Raw genomic sequence first — 21,639 nt, 5'->3', positions numbered from 1 at the left:
TCGTAATTGATTTCTCCTTTCCGAAGTAATTTGATCTCTGCCGTTTGCGATAGCCCCATACTGATATTTCATATTCTGATTATACTCAAGATAATTAGTGTATATTAATAATGTATTTCTATAACATTTTTTTCTTATCATTATATACACATATGTAAATAGCTAATCGAAAGAAATATGATCAAGAACGGTTCTTCTAACACAGTTTCTCAACAGCGCGAATGTAACTAAAACTTAAATTGGTAAATAACGCTAGAGCCAACGACAGTAAAAGTACGCAGCAAAAAAATTAATTATACTATTAATCGATACGAGATGCATAAGATGTTTTTATCATTTTGAGAAATTAAGTTTTGCATCAGTTCTGTAACCTAGCGAATAATCGAGGTTCAAGTTAGCAAACGCATCGGTTACGTTACACAAAACTAGGTAGAAACAATGCGGATGTTACTTGTAAATTAGTCTCGATTCGCTGTGTAAGTGGTATGCTATCGCGAGTATCTAACTAAATTCAAACAGCTCGTTTTTGCAAAACTAAACGACTCTCAATGACGACGGACAGCAGGTCGCTTTGCTTTTTGAACTAAAAGCCGATAAATCTTTTTTTTTTAAATCAACTTTATTACAAACCGCGTAGATATGTCAAGCCAGTCATGACCTTTTGTAAGATATTACTCTCCCTCTTTCATACATAGATTAGCGGACAATTTTTTTTCTTTACCAACAATTTATGAATTCTTGTTAGATGATAATAGATAGAATAGTATATAATAGTGATAAGACAAAAATTTTTCCGGAATCAAATTTGTTAAGTATATCGAATATAAGTAGCGTGTACTCGTCGACTTGGATACACAAGGAACTTGAGAGCGAAATAATTTATTTCCTCTTATTTCTGTCGTGCTTCTTACTCATATGCGGATGGTGACGCGTCTTTATTCTGCTAGCTTTTAGATAGTCGCAGGTCGCATTCGAGCTGTGGTTACCCATCGTGTTATCGTTGACGTTCTCACAGACTTGACTCGTAGATGCTTCGTCGAACCTAACACACACACAAACAAACGAGATGACGGAAAAATTGAAGCTCGTGTAAGAGGCAAATTCGCTCTTGTTTTATGTAAATTCCAATTATTAACGCTCCGATCACTCGGGCTTAGAGAGCCTATCTCACTATGATCGAATGTCAATTTCGGCGAGTAACGCGTGTTAAGGGCTTGTCGACTGATGTTACGTTCTCGATGAAACGATGAAAAGTGACTCTGCGAAGGGAGGGACTGTGTCGAGAGATACCAACGCGGATACCAGGTACTCGTTTACAGATGTTCAAATCGTGACGACAGGAATTTCTCAATTGCCAAGGAGAGATCGAGCGAATGAGATGTATTTTAACTGTACGTTATTGACTGTGGTACGCCGTTCACTGTCTTCGATTTCAGGACATCATTTTCATAAGACATTATCGTTTCTTTTCCGTTTTCGTAGACTCTGTAAAAAACACGAGAAAAAAAACGAATTAGGAAGGATTGACACTGATAAATCTTATCAAATACAGCAGATGTTATATTCAAAATTAGGAAGTAACGTGTTACTATTTTATGTCATTATCGTTTTCATTATTTCTTTCGGTAACAACGTTACCTTTTTTGTGTGTAATGGTAACAGTAATATTACATTTTAATAGTGACTGTAACGAATTTCATTACTTTTATCGTTACTTTAAATTTCTATTATCGTTATATCTATTCATCAAGTTTGCATGATTGGATAAAAATATTTCGATACCTTTTATATCTTGAGTTGTACCCCAAAAATCATTATCAATATCGAATAATTTTCATTACATATATACTAGAGATTTTCAGTATTGGCAGTGATTATCGAAATGACATTAATTCTTAATAATAACATGACTCTGATTCTTAATAGTGACATTAATGTATTTGAAAAAATTTAATATAAATTCTTGCAAAAATAAGTATACTAAAAAATTAGAAAAATTATTAAATGTTTAAAAATTTTAAACTTGTTAAAAATTTTTTTAAATTATAAAAAATTTGCTATATACGCAAGCAGTTTAGAGTTTCAAGTTTTAATATTTAGGATTATATTGAACATTAATTAACAAATGTAATTTTAAAATCTAATGATTTACTGTAGCATTACAAAAAAATAACGAACCATTACTTTTCATGTTATTTAACGCTAGCAAAAATGCCTTACTTTTTAAAATCAGTAATAAATAACAGTAATGAGTAACTTTTTGTAAAAAGTAACAATAATAGTTACTTATTGCAAAAAGTAATAGTAACGCGTTTTTAAGGTAATGTTTCCAACCCTGGTTATATCAAATTTACTTTTTGGTTGTAATTTTTTTTCCATCGATGAAACGAGTCGAGGTACTGGTACGTTTCACGGCACCGCCACCGCTCATTCCGTCGAAACTAGTAACAGAACCGAAGGAGGTAAAGTTTCCCGCAACACTGGGGTTCCCCATTAAATCATCAAATGGAAAACGAAAACCGAATCCAAAGGGTCCCAAGAAAGAAGTACTCAGACTATTATTAGCCGAATGACCATGTCTGCCCCCGGTGCCTCTTCGACCACCGCCGTGAAACCCTACAAGATTAAGTGTTTATATTACTTTTTCTTAAGTAATTTTATTATATTTTTTTTATCTAGATACTAAACGCACGCACGCACGCACGCACGCACGCACGCACGCACGCACGCACGCACGCACGCACGCACGCACGCACGCACGCACGCACGCACGCACGCACGCACGCACGCACGCACGCACGCACGCACGCACGCACGCACGCACGCACGCACGCACGCACGCACGCACGCACGCACGCACGCACGCACGCACGCACGCACGCACGCACGCACATGTATATATACATATATGTATATATACAGGGTGATTATTAATGAATGTTCCCACTTTTAATCATGGAAACACATTTGTAATTTCTAATATAATAATATATTAGAAATACATATCCGTCGGTAAATTATGCTCCTATGGTAAAAAGTGGAGACATTCATTAATAATCACTCTGTGTGCGCGCGCAGTGTGTGTATATATGTATATTTGCATTTGTATGCTTAGTATTCTTAATTTTTCGATTTTTTTCAATTTTTCCGAAAAATATAGAAAAAAATGACTGTTATAAGGACAGTGAACTTTATTGATAAGTTACTTATTAGAATTTTTGAAAGAAATTCTTGAAAAAATGTTATAATACCATTGATGTAGAGAAGAATAAAAGTAAATATGTTAAAAGACGACCCCCCCCCCAAATATGCAAGATAAAAAAAATCAGAAAAAAAGCTTCTTTCCCAAATTTTCGAGAACTTTTTCAGATTAAAAAACCATATGTATCTTACCGGCAAACAAATCGTCGAACGGTATTCCATCGAAAAATTCTCTAAATACTTCCTCAGGATCCCTGAAGACGAACGTGCCGCCAAAGTGCGTATCAAAGTCATCTCCGTGGCGTCGTTTGCCACCAGGCATTTGAAGGCCATCTTTGCCATATTGATCGTAAACACGCCTCTTCTTTTCTAAAAATGTTTAAGTAAAATACTTATTTGACTTTAGATTGTATTTTCCATCTCAATTCTGTTCCTTTCAACCAAAATCCAATAAGCGAGGCTTCTGCAAGACTTTGTCAAGGGTTAGTTCAAAATATCGGCGTGTAAGTTGGAATATAATGCGAAAAAAATCTTAGAGAAAATTTATATCGCTTTCTAACATTAAGTTGCTTGTACTAAAACGTATTGAATGTTTCATGAAGAGTATAATTTTTTGGATTAAATTATAATTCGCTAACTGTTAGCACACGCTGGTAATAGAATGCAGGCGGGGTTAACTGCAACGCGTGATTATTCGAAATGATATTAGAGATGGGAAAAAACTTGTAAAATTTCTTCCACCGCCATTTTCAAAAAGATAAAAAGATATGAGCGATCAAATGTACGTTGCATCTCGATATTTGTATTCGATGAAATCGTTCTGATCAAAGAGGAATGTTTATTAATTATGGATGAAATACTAGCACAATGTTTATAAACAGTCACAATTTAGCTTGTAAGTCAAAGCTGTTGAATATTCTGGCCGTCGATCTCGCCTCTCCATCGCGCCAAACGTTCCGCGTACTCGTTCTCGGTGACACTTGAATTTTTTTTTCAAGAGAAGAGATTGTAACACATTATTAAGGTAAGTAAAAAAAAAGAACTACAGTACACAAAATGCTTTGAGCACTCTGCAAATCGTATTTTTTTCAAGTGGTACCGAAGTATCGCTGGAAGGGAGAATCAAAGAAACTCCGGAAGGTGAATCCACGGCCAGGCCTTGACGCCGCCCTCTGATACAAGTGCTGATCGTAAGTGCGTCTCTTCACATCTGGAAAGATTTTCTGTATCGCCCCGATCTTTTTCATACACATACGCATAAGCTACACACATACACCTCTCGTTTGCGCTCGTTCAATTAGGACGTGATAGCTAAATTTGAACAACGGACTCGTGTTTAGCAGACCAAAATATATCAGAAATGATTATTTATACTAGTAAAAAAGGTTAATTTTGTTGGACAAAGTATTACATGGGAAAAGAGCTATTTTCAAATTGCTACATCTCGAAAAATCATATTGAAACACTCATACTGAAATAAAATGCATTTTAAAACTAAAACTTGATTTGCGCATTACAATATTAATGAAATGTAGAACAAAATTGCTGGTGGTACTACGTCATAAAAATCATTGTTTTTTACTTTATTGATGCCAATTTTCTTAAAATTGACATGACAGCCAAATCATTGTCATGTGGACGACGAATTGTATTTAATAAGCAAAACTAATCGGAAACAAATTAATCGTGGTGTAAAATGGTGTTCAGTGTAATTGATTGTTTGCATTTTAGTTGTACCTTCATTTTTAAAAATTGTAAAATTGAATGGATATAATAACCAGTGTGATTCCAAGTGTAAACGGAATGTTTATAACTCGCAAAATTAATATTAGGTCAACGATCCGCTTGATGACTAAAAATATATTTATTTATTGTTGAATATTGGCCACTATTTACTCGTTAGTTTTCTAAAAATATGCTATTGCGACAGAAGGCGATTTAAGATTTATTTTAATCTGTCTTAATTAACAAGCATAAAACACTTGAAATATTCATGTAGTCATGATTCTTGGGGACCTGTCTCGAGGACCAACTCACGATTATTGTTTCGTAAATAATAAACAATTTTCGTTTATAAATGCGCTACAAAGAATCGTAATTATTTTTGAGAAATGTTTTTATCTCACATTATTAGAACAGAATTATCGGAATCTTTCGGTATGAGACTTTTATGAGAATCTAATTAAAATGTGGCTATCGAAAGAGATACATGTATACATAATATTGTCTCTGTGGTTAAAAAATAACTTCTTACCGCAGTATTTTCTTGTAGAATTATCATTATTATCTCGACACGTGCATATACCTACCGTCGCTCAAGACTTCGTATGCTTCTGAGATTTCCTTGAATCTTTTATTCGCCTCTTCCAAATTTTCCGGATTCTTGTCTGGATGCCATTTTAATGCCAACTTTCTATACCTATAGAACAAAAATATGCCGGATATTACGTTAGCAAAGCTCATCAAAAACACGACTGGGTGATCATTTCGCAAGATTTCGAAACTCGATTTAGATCGTTCACAACCAACGAAAAAGCATATGAAGTAGATGGATGAATGAAACTTACGCTTTTTTTATGTCAGCGCTAGTAGAGTTCCGCTGTACATCAAGCACTTTGTAGTAATCGACCATCGTTCAGCACGTTCGGAGATGAATCAGGGCTTAGGAAACCACCTGTCGGACAACACAAAAGAATCAGTGAATGAGAAGAATCAATCAATAGTTAAATTGTCAGGATTGATTGTGCCATATGTTTCATGATTTTGTCTACATGAATTATTTAAGTATTGTTTACATTATATTTATATAAATTTTGTAGACAATACAAATAATGTAAATTATTATAAATTAATATAATACAGAAAAAAATTAAATTGTAAAATATAGAGTAACTCTGGTATTTATGCCGGGAATTTACGCCGCAAAAAAAAATAAAAGGAGTGGAGATAACTTGTTTGCAACTACTCTGTTATATCCCTTTATGATATATTAGTAGTGTGTTGTAATTTTAATTTTTTACTCTTAATATTAACGAAACCATTGTGAGTTGAATCAATTTGTCAATGTTATGAATAGCGCAGCAATGTATTACAATTTACGTAAAATAATCTTTCTGTAGGAAGTGTAAAAGGTTTATTAATTATTTCAAAATACATAAATGTAGAAAGACATTATAGTAAAGGATAAAATACATGAAAATACAAGTGCTTAGCTCTTGTAATTTTTTGTTCCACTCATGAATGACTGCAAATCCACTATTTTTGATATACGGCAAAAATGTAAGTTTTAAAATATTTTCCAAACATAAAAAAAATAAATATTTTGTACTTCTAATTCTTTTATAGCAGTAGACAGTACGAAATTTTTATTAGTACAATTCATTTTCCTTAAAAATATTATAGTAAATAGAACTTGATAAATCAAGTTTTTGTTAAAGCTCCTGAGTACTCGCCGCGGCCATATTAAAGTCGTGACGTCAGAAGCGAGAAATTGCGTGAAATGACACGTAATTTTGTCCGACATGCCATTTGTAAATAAAGCCAATTTGAATAAAACAGACTAAGCAGATAACTTTAAAACACTTCTAAATATCGGTCACGACTATCCTTTTTCCGCCTAACAGTCAGTAAATAGTTGTAAAAAGCATGTAAAGTGAAGCTATTGAAACAGAAAATACATGGGCACGTAATTTTGTCCGACGTGCCATTTCTAAATAATGCCAATTTGAATAAAACAGACTAATCAGATGGCTTTAAAACACTTCTAAATATCGGTCACGACTATCTTTTTTTCGCCTAGCAGTCAGTAAATAGTCGTAAAAAGCATGTAAAATGACGTCTATTCAGACAGGAAAACACAGCTATTGAAAGGAGTGAAAAATGTACTTTTACATATAAAATTCAAAGAAATTTTGCTCGCGGTCTTTTTACCAATTTTTACCAATTTGGTAAATACGAGACAAGTCATATTTTCACAATGAAACACATACTAACAAAATGACATGCACGATAACATTTCATTGTTAATCTGTCACGCTTCACGTGTATTAGTTCTAATTTTGTCCGCGACGGAATGTCGCTACCGTCAACGCGGAGTTCTCAGCTGAGGAGTCAGGAGCCTTAAAATGTGTTAGAAAACACAGGTCGAAATATATTAAATTCCAAATTTGTTACTACTTGTAACACGTTAGAAATAATTAGTTTATCCAGGTTGCGCATGCGCCACGCTTCCATTACCTAATCGTCAAAAAATTTTTTTTATTATAGGGGAAAGTAGAGTAAATCGGACCTAGCTGTAGTTTTTGCTCTCTATAAGACGCAAATAAAGTCCGATCGTAAAACTGAAGGTGTCAATGGAAAGATACTTTAATTTTCTTCATTTTTGCTTTAGACCATTTTGACATATCTCATATGTGTTGAACTATAACAAAAAATGTAAAAACGCTTTTTCCGGTTCGATTTGGAACCAGTAGTTCGATTTGGAACTACTGGTTCCAAATCGGACACTCCTCATTTTTATCAACTTTTAAATAAAATGTTTAAAAATTATAATATATTTTTTTTATATTAAATAAAAACGAGCAATTTGACAGTAAAAAATAAAAATTTTATAAAAAAAACAAATTAGTAACAGTTTATATAGTTAGACGTTTCCCGGTCATGTTATGATAGTTATTATATAATTAAAGTTAAAATCAATAAAATTCAATTTCAAGTCTGGTGACTCATAATATTTTACTAATTTAACATTTCTAGAACCAGATTTGATCGGTCAATTACCAGTGCTACCATCAAGTTGCAATTCCGACATTAAAGTCCGATTTGAACACGAGTCTTTTCGAACTTTGGAACAATTTTTATAGTAAACCACAAAAGAGATCACAAAATAATTGATATTTTTTAATTCTACACTCTTTAATTATCTTAAATCAATTATCTTTCAAATTTTTAATAACTTTTAAATGATTTACAAAGATTCTTTTTTTTTTAATTTTCGAACGATGGCTGAAAATACACATTCGCGTCTATTCTGTGAATGATATAACAGAGAACTGTCAAACTGCTATCACATGTTCGGTGTTTTATAAGGATTTTACATTATAAATGGCACACAAATCTGCTTAACCGTATTCATTTAAATTAAAAAGATCCGATTTGGAACATGATCCGATTTACCCCACCCTCCCCTATATAGTATCAAAATAATCTTCAAACATCGTTCTAGCAAAATATATCAAAATGAATTTGTTACTAACTGCAATATATTAAAAATGCAGAGTTTATGTCAGTATGGTAACGAAATTAAACAGCAGCACATGTATTCTGTATTAACTAATTATTTTCAATGTGTTAGCAATAAATTTAGAATTTAGTGTATTTCGATATGATGCCTAAGGATTGTTTAGGTACAATATTCATGCGAGTAAAAAATTCTTTGACGTTGGGTAATTGATTTTAAAGTATGACGCGCGCGTTCTTCAGATAAACTAATTTATTCCAACATGTACGAGTAGTAATAAGTGCAAAATTGATTTGCGATGGCGGGGACTCAGATTTAAAGGAATTAAAGACTTCTAAAAAAAGATTTAAACTTTTTCATAATTTTTCTTAATTGCTCTGAAAGAAATACTTTTTTATTATAACTTATAGAATAAGCAGTAAGCCGACAGATTTATATTCCTTGTAAACAGAAAAACTGTATTTTGTGTATGTATGCAAGCATGCGTGTGTATGCGCGCGCACGCGCGAATAAAAGATGTGACATTTCTTAATTACTATCAATTTTAACAAAATAATAAAGTGATGTCTAGAAGCTGATTTCCAAAAATGGTCTTCGAAATAAAAGAAAATAAAATATTTTGAAAGTATATTAAATACCACACTATTAAAAATCGGCAGCAGAATTTAACTCTTAAACACATCGATCCGATTACGTAAAATACGTAAACACATTTTCGAGTTTGGGAGACTTTTTCAACTTTGAAAAGCTATAACTTTAGTCCCAATCAACATTTTTCGACAATCTTTTTTTCACATGAAGTTTAGAATTTCAGAAATGTGACTGCATAATCGGTATAGTCGAAAAATGATTTATTGTAAAGTTATAAAAGAAAAATCATTAAGCAAAAATGAAAAATTGTTCAAAAATCCACTTTTCCTTCAAAAAATCATATCTCAACAAAAAACTTTTAAAGACTTTCAAATACGGCGTTTTAAAGCTAGAGTCATACTTTCAGAAAAAAATTATGGTATTGTCATTTCTTTTAAAAAGTATAATTATATAACCAGGTCATGAGGTATTTTTAAGTACCTAAAAATTCACTTTTTTTTTAAATATCTTTGCAACAAAAAACTTTTAAGAACTTTACAATACGGCGTTTTAAAGCTAAAGAGTCATACTTTCAAAAAAAATTATGTCACTGCCATTTCTATTAAAAAATATATTTATGTAACAAGGCAAATATGTTATTTTTAAATTCAAGGTGTCTAAAATTGAAGTTTAATGTGTTTGATAATACATATATTCCGGACCCTACGCAGAAGTTCTCTTTTTCGCGGCACTATAGTATTTTAACTTTATACAAAGTAACATACGCGTATGGATCTGTTTGAACGTATTTTGACCAGTTTTTTTTACATAAGATTATTTGCAAGAAAGTTTCACTCACACACTATATGGGCCCCATTGACCCTAACAAATCTTTCCTGCAGTACTGTTCAAATTTTAGTTGATCCAAAAAGTTAATCAACCATATCAATCAAAAAAGATTTCAAACTTTTTTTACGTCCTGGTTCAAACCTCCTATCTCATTCCGTCTTCACACAGCAAGCGTTCGAAACTTTATATGGAGTCTGACTTATGTGTTTAAGGGTTAAAATAACTGAGAAATTTTCTAAAAATGTTACAAAATTTATATAGAAATTCTATGAATTTTTAAAAAGTTATATAAAAAAATTTGAAAAAAATTTTCACCAAAAATAATATTAAACTTTCGAAGTCATAATGGAAATTTTAAAATCCAGACAAATTTTTAATTTTAAATTATTCATTAGATAGTAAACGGAAAAGATCAGCTTTTTCTTTAAAAAAAGTTGTCGATAGGTCTAGGATTTCGATGCGCTGAAAACGACTACGTTGTCCGTTTTTCCATCACCATTTATTTTTTAAATAATCGGAAAAAGTTTTTTCAAATTTAATTATTTTTGATTAAAGAAAAAATGGTAACTAGGTCAGCTTTATGGCATTTTACACAGAATTGTTCCCACAATAATAAAAATATTTTTTCATAACTTAGAAAAATGTTTTGCAAGCCGTAAATAAAAAACTTTGATAAAATCGTGAAAAAATGATAAATTTTGAAAATACATATATTCCGGACCCTACGCAGATATAAAACCAAATATTTCGAAGCAAAAAATCTTAAAAAGTATTCGATTATTTTCGGTTTATAGCTGTATGTTTCTAATTTAAATCTTTTTTTGAAAAGTTAATTTTCAACCATTTGTTCATTTTTGAAATCGGTGACCAAGAAACTATACAAAATGAGTTCTCGAATAATTTTATAACTTCTTGAATTTTATTCGATGGCAGACTGTTTGACTCGAGATGTTGTGTAAGTGACGTGCGCAGAATGCATTTATGCATTAAATTCAATAACTTTTTAACAAATAATAGAAAAATAATTTTTCAAAAAAAGATTTAAACTAGAAACATACAGCTATAAACCTAAAATAATAGAATATTTTTTAAGATTTTTTCTTTCGAAATACTTGGTTTTATATTTCAAAATTTATCATTCTTTTACTATTTTTTCATGATTCTATCAAAATTTTTTTATTTCAGTTTGCATAAAACATTTTTATAAGATTTTATAATACAAAAAAAGATTTTTAATATTGTGGAAACAATTCTCTGTAAAATGCCGTAAAGTTGATCTCGCTATCATTTTTTCTTCAACGATGTTGCAAATAGACGTACAATTGAAAGTTTGATGTCGATGTTGCGAATATCGTCATGCTTCCTTGAGCAATTATTGCAATGTTGAGGTGCGTGACAACGCGATGTTCACAGCAGTCTTTACGTTCGGTGTAATATTTAAGGAAATTCTCCAGCATAAAAAATGGAAGGTATTTTTTCAAATATATATTTCTTAACACAGAAGCTTTTCGCAATATTTTCAAAAATGATAAATAATAAACAAAATGTAAAAAAAAAATAATTTGTTTGTGTAATTTAAAACTATTTTTTTTTGTATTATTAATGTGGATAAAAAATTGAAAAAGGATTACAAAAAATAAGAAGTACTACTTTTCGGTGAAAATAGATCTTGGTTGCTTAACATTTTCATATTACAATTACGTTTTAAATCATCGGTACACAGTTTATAGAACTGAAAAATATAGTTAACAATTGATATAAAAATATTAAACATTAAAATACATTTAATCGCAAAATAGCATTTCTTTCTCTTTTTTGTGGTATCCATACATATTATCGGTCTAATGTTAAACTTATCATTGTAAAAAAATTGTTTATAATTGATGTAATAATAAATGACATCGCCATATTTTACTAGTGCGACGTTATATTTTTAAAGAAAATTGTATAATTCACAAATATTTTGTATTCTTATCTTACATAAAAATAGTACAAAATTTAATATTTTTAATTCCAAAATCTTTTTTTTTTAATTTATTCTTTTTTATATAAATAGTTTTTTAAAATATATTTTGTTTACGATTAAATTAACAATTTTTTTAGATGAAACTTAATGTTATTTTATTTACTGAAAATTGTACGATACAGAAATGTAAAAAAAATTTTTTTTTTAATGTATGCGCGCACACACACACACACACGCACGCGCGCACGCACGCACACATACATACATACGTAGGTACACACACATATATATATATATATATATATATATATATAATAATAATAATAATAATAATAAACTAAAAAAGTTAGGGTGCTAATTAAGTTAAAATATAGCAATATGGAGAAAGCGAATAAATGTTAATTGGATGAGAGTTGTACATTTTACAAAAATGAAATAGATTGTACGCATTACTACGTAAAAAAGTATCATAGATTAAAAGGCTAATTTGTGAATAAGAAAAAAATCGTATATATCATTTTTTTTCTTACTCGCAAATCAGCCTCTCAGCATATAATAGTAAAACATATACAATATTTATATATAAAATTTTTTAGTAGATTGTATGATTAAGATTTGAATACAATGAAGGATAATATATTAAGGAAATTTTGTGTGTACATGTGTGCGCGCGCGGTGTGTGGGGGAGGGGGGAGGAGAGGAGGGAGAGTAAGTTGAAGAAAAGAAGAATAATAAAAATAAAAAAAGAAAAGATAAGGATAAAAGTTTGTTAAAAAATTTTTAACAATTATAACAATGATAAGAAAATGTACATAATGTAGCTTAGAAGTTAGAGATGTTAAGGCTGTTAAATAATAAAAGCTAAGAATAAAAGATAGCATAAACAAAAACAGGATCATAATACATGATAGATATATTATAAATTAGTCATTTTTAAGAATAAATACGTATGGTTAAAAAATAGTATATATAAGCCAAGTCTCTTCTTAACAAAAAATTAAAATAATCTATTTTGAATATTACTTCGACCTGCAATCTGAATCTTTTTTAGTGTAAGTAAAATTTTATTCTTAAATTTCTCCAAATGTTTATTAAATATAGGTTTTAACATTTAAATTAGAAAACTATCTGATAATGTAATAAAGATATTGAAAAATAACTCCAAATTTTTTCAAATTATTTAAAACTATACTTAGAGAAAACAATCGTACAAGCGACTATAAATTTGTAAACAAATATGCACCTCAACTATGCATTATAAAGTTGTAAAAATAATAAGTTATATAAACAAATTGCAGTAATATTAATCATTTATAGTAAAATCGGTGGATAAAAAGATAGTAACGTAAATGTAAATAATGGAAAAATTGAACTGAAATTCAAACTTGGGATCTTTCCTAGCGCTTAAGAGGATGCTAAAGTAACAGAAGAACTTCCTCAACGTCGGTCCTACAGATCACTGCTAATTATTTTTCGAGCAAGACCAGGCTATTGCTTTTTGTCCATTGCATAGATCTGTCTTTGTTTTTTGATTATTTCGCCATCTGCAAAAAGTCCTATCAACTACTGTTGACTATCATATTGCTCTGTTTATGACAGTTTAGCTTCGCTGAACGAAATACGCATGTGGTAAAAGCACATTAAGATATCTTTTTTGTTAGGTGTTTAATCGTAATTTCACGCGGTCAGTGTTATTTGTGCATGTTTTCTGAAGTGCGCTCTGACGTACTATCATTTTGTACGTACGAGCTACACAACTTTTCTGTTAAAGTAAAGTTAACTTCAGGTGATGGCTATACGAGTGAATTTTTAATGATTTATAAACCTTTGTTTGATTTTCTTGTAAAATTGACTTCAGCGCACTTTCTTTTTACGCGTATTTTAATTCTAAAAAAATTTTTGTGATTCTGTAACGCCAATTTGAAGATATTTAGTGCATTGTAAATGTCGATAATTCATGGTACTTTAGCATCCTCTTAAGGCCTTGCATTATCATAGTTATTCCGGTCATACTTAATCGATACGTGAGCTAGAAGTATGTAACTGTCATAATTTATTTGCAGTAAATACTATATAACTATCTTATTATAGTTGAGATGTTGTTTCATTATAAACTAATAGTTGCACAAATATTGTTATCATGGTGATACAATAAACTATTTTAGTTATTGCAATTAAAATTTTATAGTTTATTGAACTATGAACATTAATTCTTATAAAACTTGTTGTTGTGATTTTTATAGTTGCCATCATTATAAATTTTTGTCTGAATGTAGAAAAGTAAAAAAAAAAAAAAACTTTGGTTGACCAAAAAAGACCTATTATAGATTGCAGCTGGAGAAAGTAAAAATAGAATTGCAGACGGAGGATTGATCATAAATTTATTCTTAAAACTTGATCAAATTCTTATATTATGTAAAAGAACTGGAAAACATCTTTAAGATGTTTCGATCGGAGATGTACGGCGACGCGCAGATGTCGTTAATGATTTAAATAAGTGCAGGTATAACGACGCACGCGCGACAACAAAACTTGATGGCAAACTGCTGCGAAAGCGCGTAAGCTCGAAAACGAAAGATGACTAAACCAAGCCGACTATCAAAAATAGTTGGAATATGGCGGAGGTCATTATAATCGCAAGAGTTGCGCTACTACCGGTCTCGACTCTCTCCCACGTGTCATCGATCGCAACGCTTAAATTCTGGCTCGCTTCAAATCGAATTGAATCGCGAATTGAAATTCGAAACGGGAAGGCGAGAAAAGAGATTGGAGATGCAAGAGAGTCTCTCTCTCCCTCCCTCCCCCCTCTCTCTCTCTCAAGAATCTTTCGCCATCGTGACGTTTGTGACGTTCTATTTTGACCTACGATTCTACTGTTGCTCTTGCGATAACTGGTTATCCGCCAAATAGAATCGCGTACTCTTTATAGGAGAGAACGCTCCCTCTCTCTCAGCGACGAGACACGTGAGATAAGAAGCGCGTTCGTGCCTTTTTATCTAGGAATAAATGTGAAACTACTACTCAAGTGACTCACTCCACTTTGGGATTCGATTTTGGTCCATCTATGGGTGCTTTCCAGCTACGACACAAGTCGAATAAAACAACTAAAGTTTTCTCTCTTACTAATGGACACTGTGTTACACAGTGTCGACTTGTGTCGTAGCTGGAAAGCACCCCAAGTGTGCTACCTACGCACCCGTGTGTCTCTCTTTCTCTTCCTCCCCCCTCCTTTTCTTCTTCTGTCTCAGATCTCAGGTGAAGTCGTGGCCAACATACTAGTCATCACGACGTGGGTGACTTGCGACGTGACTGCGTAACCCCGCGAACGGACCACGAATAGGCGCGCGCGATTGAAAACTTAGTTTTATCACGACCTTGGTCGCTTATTCCCCACTCTTTCTCCCGCGATTATTGTTACAGTTATTATCATTATCGCGAAACTTTTCGAGTTCCCAAATCTTTGATAGTCTACAAATGCTTTCCAATTGTAATAGAGTCCCTAGACACTTTTAGACACACGGCGACACAAGTTGCGTTCTGATTGCCGTAATCGATACAACACTACACATCAGCTCAAGGGCTAGTCGGCTGTAAGCTTGTGGTTTTCTAGTGACAATTGAATAGTTATTAATCGCGGCAACTGTAAATAAGGTTATACTGATGAAAACGCAGTTTTCATCACTATCAGGAATATAAAATGCTAGGCATCTGCCTGGTATTGAAAAATAATTCTAACTCTGTTTGAAACTGTGCACAACGTACACATTAATACATACTTTGTTCCAATTAAGTCATGCACTTGAACGTCGCACTTTGTGCATTTGTGTGTGTGTGTGTGTGTGTGTGTGTTTGTGTGTGTCAAGATGTATCAAACAATTGGAAAGCACCCTGTAACTCGATTTTCAGTAAGCGGGACACGTCCTCTTGTACCAAACTCAGGTATCAAATTCGAGTTTTCCACTCAAATTTGAGAGGATTTCGCGCACGAAGAGACGAACTCGCAAAAAAATCCGTCAATTTGAAAGAGGATACGCATTCGAAGGAAGAGAGTGACGCATGAGAGGGAAGTGATTCCGGTGGGCGTCCTTATGCTCTTACAGGGAAGCGTGACGTCAGTTTTACTTATTTGGCCAGAGAACAACATGTCGAAGGCAAAGAATTTCGCGCGACATTGCAAAAGCGTGTCCTCACTCGCGCAAATCTCTTTCCGCGCGTTATCCTTGTCCCGAGTACGATTCAAATATATATATATATATATATATATATATATATATATATATATATATATGCGCGCATGTGTGTGTATGGCAATGCGAAACCTATGTCGCATGCATCGTCGATTGCTTATTTAGTATTATTCCTTCAGAATCGTAAAACAAATGCGCAACATTTTCGTAATCTTCTGAATATTAATACTTTGCTCGCGCTTTTGCGTGGAAGGTAAACGGATTTGCGTTTTGCACGGAACGAATATTCCAATATTGATTTTGTCTCAATAAGAATAGACGTGACTAATTGAATGCACACTAGAAAACATCTTGTATCGAGATCAATCGTTATTAAAATTTTCATGTTAAATTTTTATCATACCAAGTATTAATTTAAGATAATATGATTGTGTTATTTGAATTTTTAGTGTTAAACTGATATTCAATATTTATGTTGAAAAAAATTTAAGGATAAATAAACAAATTATACAAAAATAATGTATGTAGTTTTAAGACATAAATTCTGAAACCAATGTGAAATGTAAGTCTCAATACATTATAAATGTTAACGTTACATGCTTCCACAATGTTTCCAAATTGTGTTAATTATACGTTAATTTTTTATATTACGGTTTTACATAATATTTATGTTATAATTTATGCTACTTTCTAAAATATTGTGTTAAATTAACGCAAAAATTTGAGTTAACTGCTGGGGAGAGACGAGTGTATTTAATTTAATACAAATCTTTTTTTTCCATTCGTGAGAAAACTTAAAAAGTTTTAGCGTCTTAACAGGAAAATTCGGTAGTCTGTCATAACCGATTTCAATGAAGTTTTATGAATATATAGTATTCACATGAGTGATATGAATCACTATGATATGAATCAGTATTTATCGTTATCTATATAAAATTATATCTTCTATGGATTAACTTATATAGATTATATCTAAATTATATCTTACATAGATAATTTATATTTAAAAAATGCTCTATTTTATTTGTATGTTTCTAGATTATTGTAATTTATATTAACTTAATTACTATAATGTATATTATTTTTTCCTTATATAACCAACATGTGGAAAAAACATGTTATTTTTTCCAAATTATGTAAGACAATATGAATAATAAGAATGAAGTATTATTGTTCTTAGACTTCATCTCCAAATTATTTATCTTAACAGAATTTTTCAAAATAATAAAAACAATGTTTCGAAATTTACTGCTAGTACATAAAAACTTATAGTATATACTGAGTAATGTAAACTAGATTTTTAATACTGGCAATATAGTTCTGAATGCAGTGCAGACTGCACAGACCAGTAGTAGTACAATATAAAAAAACATCTTGAAATTATTAATTTGGAAACTTACAAGACATTTTGTCAGTCATACAAAGTGAATTATATATATCTTCTATTTTCTTTAACTTTAATTTTTACTTATTGATTCAAACTTAAAAAGAAATACTTTTTTGTCATATCTGAACAACTTTTGTTTATAAGAAACAAAGATGTAAAAATAGAAATATAAACATTAAATTAAATAGAAAAGAAATGTAAACATTGACATAAACATTAAATTAATTGTGTTGCTCAATAGCAATATTATTTAAAAATTATTTAAATAAATCCATATTATATATAATTCTATCTTTTATTTAGGTTGCAATCAAATGGACGCTACAAATGCTTCGAAGAATTTGATTAACCAATCAAAACAAAGAATTTTACAAATTAACTGATCAAAGGATGCTTCAAAACATTTGTAGCATCAACTTAACCGCACTCCTAGATAAATTATATTTATCTAATCTAAAATAAATTTACATGTAATTTAGCTTATTTTTATTTAGATAGGTTATATAAGGCACAACACTGCTTATACTTGTACTATGATAAAGCCTTAGGATTCAATAGTCAGGTATTCTCAAAAAATGATTTAAGAAAAAGTTATATATATTCTTTTAGTAATTTTGCTCACAGAATCAACTGACATAGTTCCTCTACTTTTTTGCTAAACTTACTACACATTTGAATCACACAAATGGTTATATACCAGTCAAAAATAGATCTCAGTGTTATTTTCTAATTAAATTTACAAACAATTGCAAAATTTCCCTAACTGTGCACTGCATATTTGTTGAAACACAGTTTTTAAGAACCTACAAAATGTAATATTACAAAAATTAAATTGCTAATTAATTTAATAATTGTAATGCTTATATGAATCTGTACAATTTCCTGGTACCCAAAACTATAAAGAAATCAATTACAAAAACTATTACCTTAGCCAAGGTCTGAATCTGGATTCCCAACTCTCCAGACGAGTATCTAGGCCAGTTTGATCACTGAGGCATTTATTAGTTTAAATGTGGACTTTAATAGGTTAATGTTGCTAAAAAAAATTTTGTCTCCATTTTCAACAATGCTTGGATATTAGATTATGGCTTAATCATAGTACAATGAGGTGCATTAATGAGATCCTTTTTCGATGTAGGAACTCCAGCAGTTTAACCAATCATGTGTTGCCATTGGCTTAGCAAGTTCGTCTGATGAGCTAAGATTGCTGTAATTTTTGCACTAGCTACATGAAAATAGGACCTCATTAATGCACCTCATTGTACAAGTATAAATAAACACTACCCATCAAATGGAAATGTGTTCAAAATATTTAAAATGGATGGAAATAGATTTAAAAAATTAAGAATTTGGATGTGGCAATGACTACACAAATCCATTTATATCCAATTAAAGTTTAAGAATTCCTTGAATCCATTTTAATCCATGAAGTAAGATTATAATTACAGAATTTCTTCTATTTTTTTCAACCCAAAAAAGTTATGCTGGCCATATAATCCATTTTAATCCATGAAAAGGAATTGAAATAAAGTGATTTTTATTTTTTCAGACTGTCCAATTCATTTTATTGACATAGGATTAAAATGACTTAATTGCTCTTTTAATCCAAAATGCATTCAAATGAATTAAAATGGATTACAAATTTCCAATTCATTTTTGTTTACTGGGTATATATTCACAAAACTTCATTGAAATCGATAATGATAGACTGCTGGTCTTCCTTGTCAATATGGTAACCTCTGTTATCAATAAAGCATAGAATTTTATCTGTTCAGCTGTTATTGAAATTTAATAATCTTAGATACTTGCAATTGATTAGTTCGTGTACAGATACATGGGGTGGTCTCATGCCGCATACTTAAAAGTGAGATATTACTGTTTCTTGATTTTATGAAATCTTACAGGTGGAAAGAATGAATTGTTCTCATTCAAAGGAAAGGTACTCTGATTTTGTTATAATTTGCCTTAGATTCACAATTATAAATCATATTCCACTTTTTATAATATAGAAAAGAATGAGTTTATTTTCATCTTTTTTAAATATAAATTTTGCAAAGAATAAAAACTTTTTAATATGTACAATATATACAATTATTGTAGATTTATATTAAATCTGATGTTGTAAACTGTTTTAAATATTGCATTAATAACATAAAATAAAGGATTCATCAAACAGATTGCTCATACCACAGTTTCCAGTTACACAATATGATGTAATCTATAATTCAATATTATTTGTGTCTCATTTTATATTTTGTGCTGTAACCTTCATCATTTAAGGTTAAATGGTAAGATTTGAAACTATAATATCAAGCAAAAAAGTAATCAATATTTGACCATAAGTAGATTAACACTGTAAATACCACTTATGAATACACTGTAAATATTATCTATATAAATAATTATATTGCATGCAATACTATATATTGCATGAATATATGCTTGCTAACTCATATCAACTCAAATTTTGTAGAAAAAAAGTATTATTTCTAGAGCACATTGCATGTAGGTTTCTATTGAACAAAAATTCTACAGACAGTTTCTCATTGTAAATTAAAGAAAATATCATTGTCATCATAATGATATTATGAAATAATATGATAAAATCGATCGTTAGTAGATAACGCTAAATTCCTTGGACACATTTCAATTTGCGATGAATAATAACAAAATGAAGTTTTGGTACACTTACGTATACATTTACGTTAACGTTAACCCAATTTACTTATTGTGACGGCATGTGTTATCAATTGAAAATGGTGTGTTAGTATACTTCTTTCGTATTTAAACTTACGTTGAAAATTTTGAAGACACTTGGCAAATGATATAGAGCGTATAATTGACACGTATAGTTATTAGCTTAGCATCAACCGTTCAGAGTTCGCTAAGTTTGTCCGCAACAACTATTTTCTTATCGAAAGCTTATTCGTTCTAAGAGAGTGTGGACATGTAGAAATGCGAGAAGTTCATAGCCAGTAAACAGACAGAAGTATGTAACCATGCAACAATTGATTTCTCAATTGCACGGCACTCTGTTATAAGTCGCCTTGGAAACTTACCGAAAATGGCTCCTGTTCGTTGCACGTTAATCGCCAATCGCACTCGTCAATCGATTTTAATGTTTCCAAAATAAACCGTTTTTCACCTCTCGAATGAAAAGCACACATTCATGAACAAAAATTGAGGAACGCAACAATACCATGAAGTTGTCTCAAACAAAGCTTTCAATATACAATGTGGATGGCGTTTCGATTTTTCCGTAGACATGCAGCTGGTATACATGACATCAGGTGTACTCTTACGTCTGAATTGGATACTACTCGAGAGTTGAACGGATCCTATCTAGATGTTAATTCATGACTGAAGAAATTATCTAAAGTTAAAGGCCTCGCACATGAAATGCATAACAGAGCATAAACATAGCATAAGGCCTCTGAGACCAATGAGAATCTTACGTAAATCAATATGGCGACTTTATGCTAGATGCTCATTGGTCCATCGGTCTTATGTTGTGCTTATGTTATGTTATGCATTTCATGTGCGAGGTCCTTTAAGGGCCTTTGAGCTTTGAATTTCTTTGATTTACCGATTATCTCCGATTCACGTATAAATGCAAGTATAAATACGTCCCAGTACCGGAGCCGTAGCCATATTGAATCTCAAAATTTGGATCCAGTTCTGATTGGTCTAGAGTATGGTCTACTGCGCATCTGGTTACTTGTTTCACCTTTCTTCTTACATCATGATCCGATTGATGACAAAAGCGTGGAGACACAGAAGCACGCTTGAAAAGTAAATCTCTTAATTTTTTAAAATAATAACACGAAAGATCCAAGATAAAGTTAAAAGGAATGATTTAAATTTAGATTTATTGCAATATTTTTTGTCTAAACACCGGATTTTGTTTACATTTCTGTTCGTAAAAATTAATTAATCTATTCTTAAGTTTGTGGTTATATCGGAAACGAATCAAAATTAATTAAACAGTATTAATTGTTAGATATAAATTAAAGCGTATCATATAATATTTTAAGCATATCAACGAGAATTCCTGTTTACTCTTACGAAAGACGCACGGACTAGAAATTGTAATCTTATATTACAATGACAACAGAAAAATACTACAATATTCACACACAAATATTACAATAACGTGTTAGTATTATAATAAACTTGTGTGGTTTTTTCGGGAGGGTTCCAGATGCGCACGGAAGCAATCGGACACCACCAATCACGTAAT

General features: G+C 31.2%; 1 protein-coding gene across 6 annotated transcripts; it reads right to left on the bottom strand.

Annotated features, from left to right (window-relative positions):
• Positions 1-94: 94 nt before the first annotated feature.
• Positions 95-20,761, bottom strand: LOC105198168 (dnaJ homolog subfamily B member 6). Of its 6 annotated transcripts, none has more exons than XM_039452355.1 (8): positions 20,459-20,761; positions 5,769-5,875; positions 5,511-5,620; positions 4,301-4,411; positions 3,394-3,570; positions 2,355-2,616; positions 1,396-1,485; positions 95-1,042 (listed from the first exon to the last, which is right to left on the bottom strand). In XM_039452355.1, exons 2-8 carry the CDS (start codon positions 5,831-5,833, stop codon positions 880-882), a joined length of 978 nt encoding a protein of 325 aa, XP_039308289.1. In that variant the 5' UTR covers positions 5,834-5,875; positions 20,459-20,761; the 3' UTR covers positions 95-879. The 6 variants fall into 6 exon arrangements, with proteins under 6 accessions (XP_039308289.1, XP_039308290.1, XP_039308291.1 ...); XM_039452356.1 differs by lacking the exon at positions 20,459-20,761 and adding an exon at positions 20,194-20,434; XM_039452357.1 differs by lacking the exon at positions 20,459-20,761 and adding an exon at positions 15,022-15,500.
• Positions 20,762-21,639: the final 878 nt, after the last annotated feature.

Source organism: Solenopsis invicta, chromosome 8 (assembly GCF_016802725.1).
Source record: "Solenopsis invicta isolate M01_SB chromosome 8, UNIL_Sinv_3.0, whole genome shotgun sequence".
NCBI classification, from domain to species: domain Eukaryota; kingdom Metazoa; phylum Arthropoda; class Insecta; order Hymenoptera; family Formicidae; genus Solenopsis; species Solenopsis invicta.
This window is presented reverse-complemented; position numbering and strand designations above follow the sequence as displayed.

What these genes read in the sequence shown, in the direction of transcription:
- LOC105198168 (XM_039452355.1), bottom strand. Translation starts at nt 5,833, where the DNA reads ATGGTCGATTACTACAAAGTGCTTGATGTACAGCGGAACTCTACTAGC. An exon ending in AGCGCTGACATAAAAAAAGC is followed by an intron (nt 5,621 to 5,768) that starts GTAAGTTTCATT and finishes TTTGTTCTATAG; the next exon opens with GTATAGAAAGTTGGCATTAA. An exon ending in AAAAAAATTACAACCAAAAA is followed by an intron (nt 1,486 to 2,354) that starts GTAAATTTGATA and finishes TGTTTTTTACAG; the next exon opens with AGTCTACGAAAACGGAAAAG.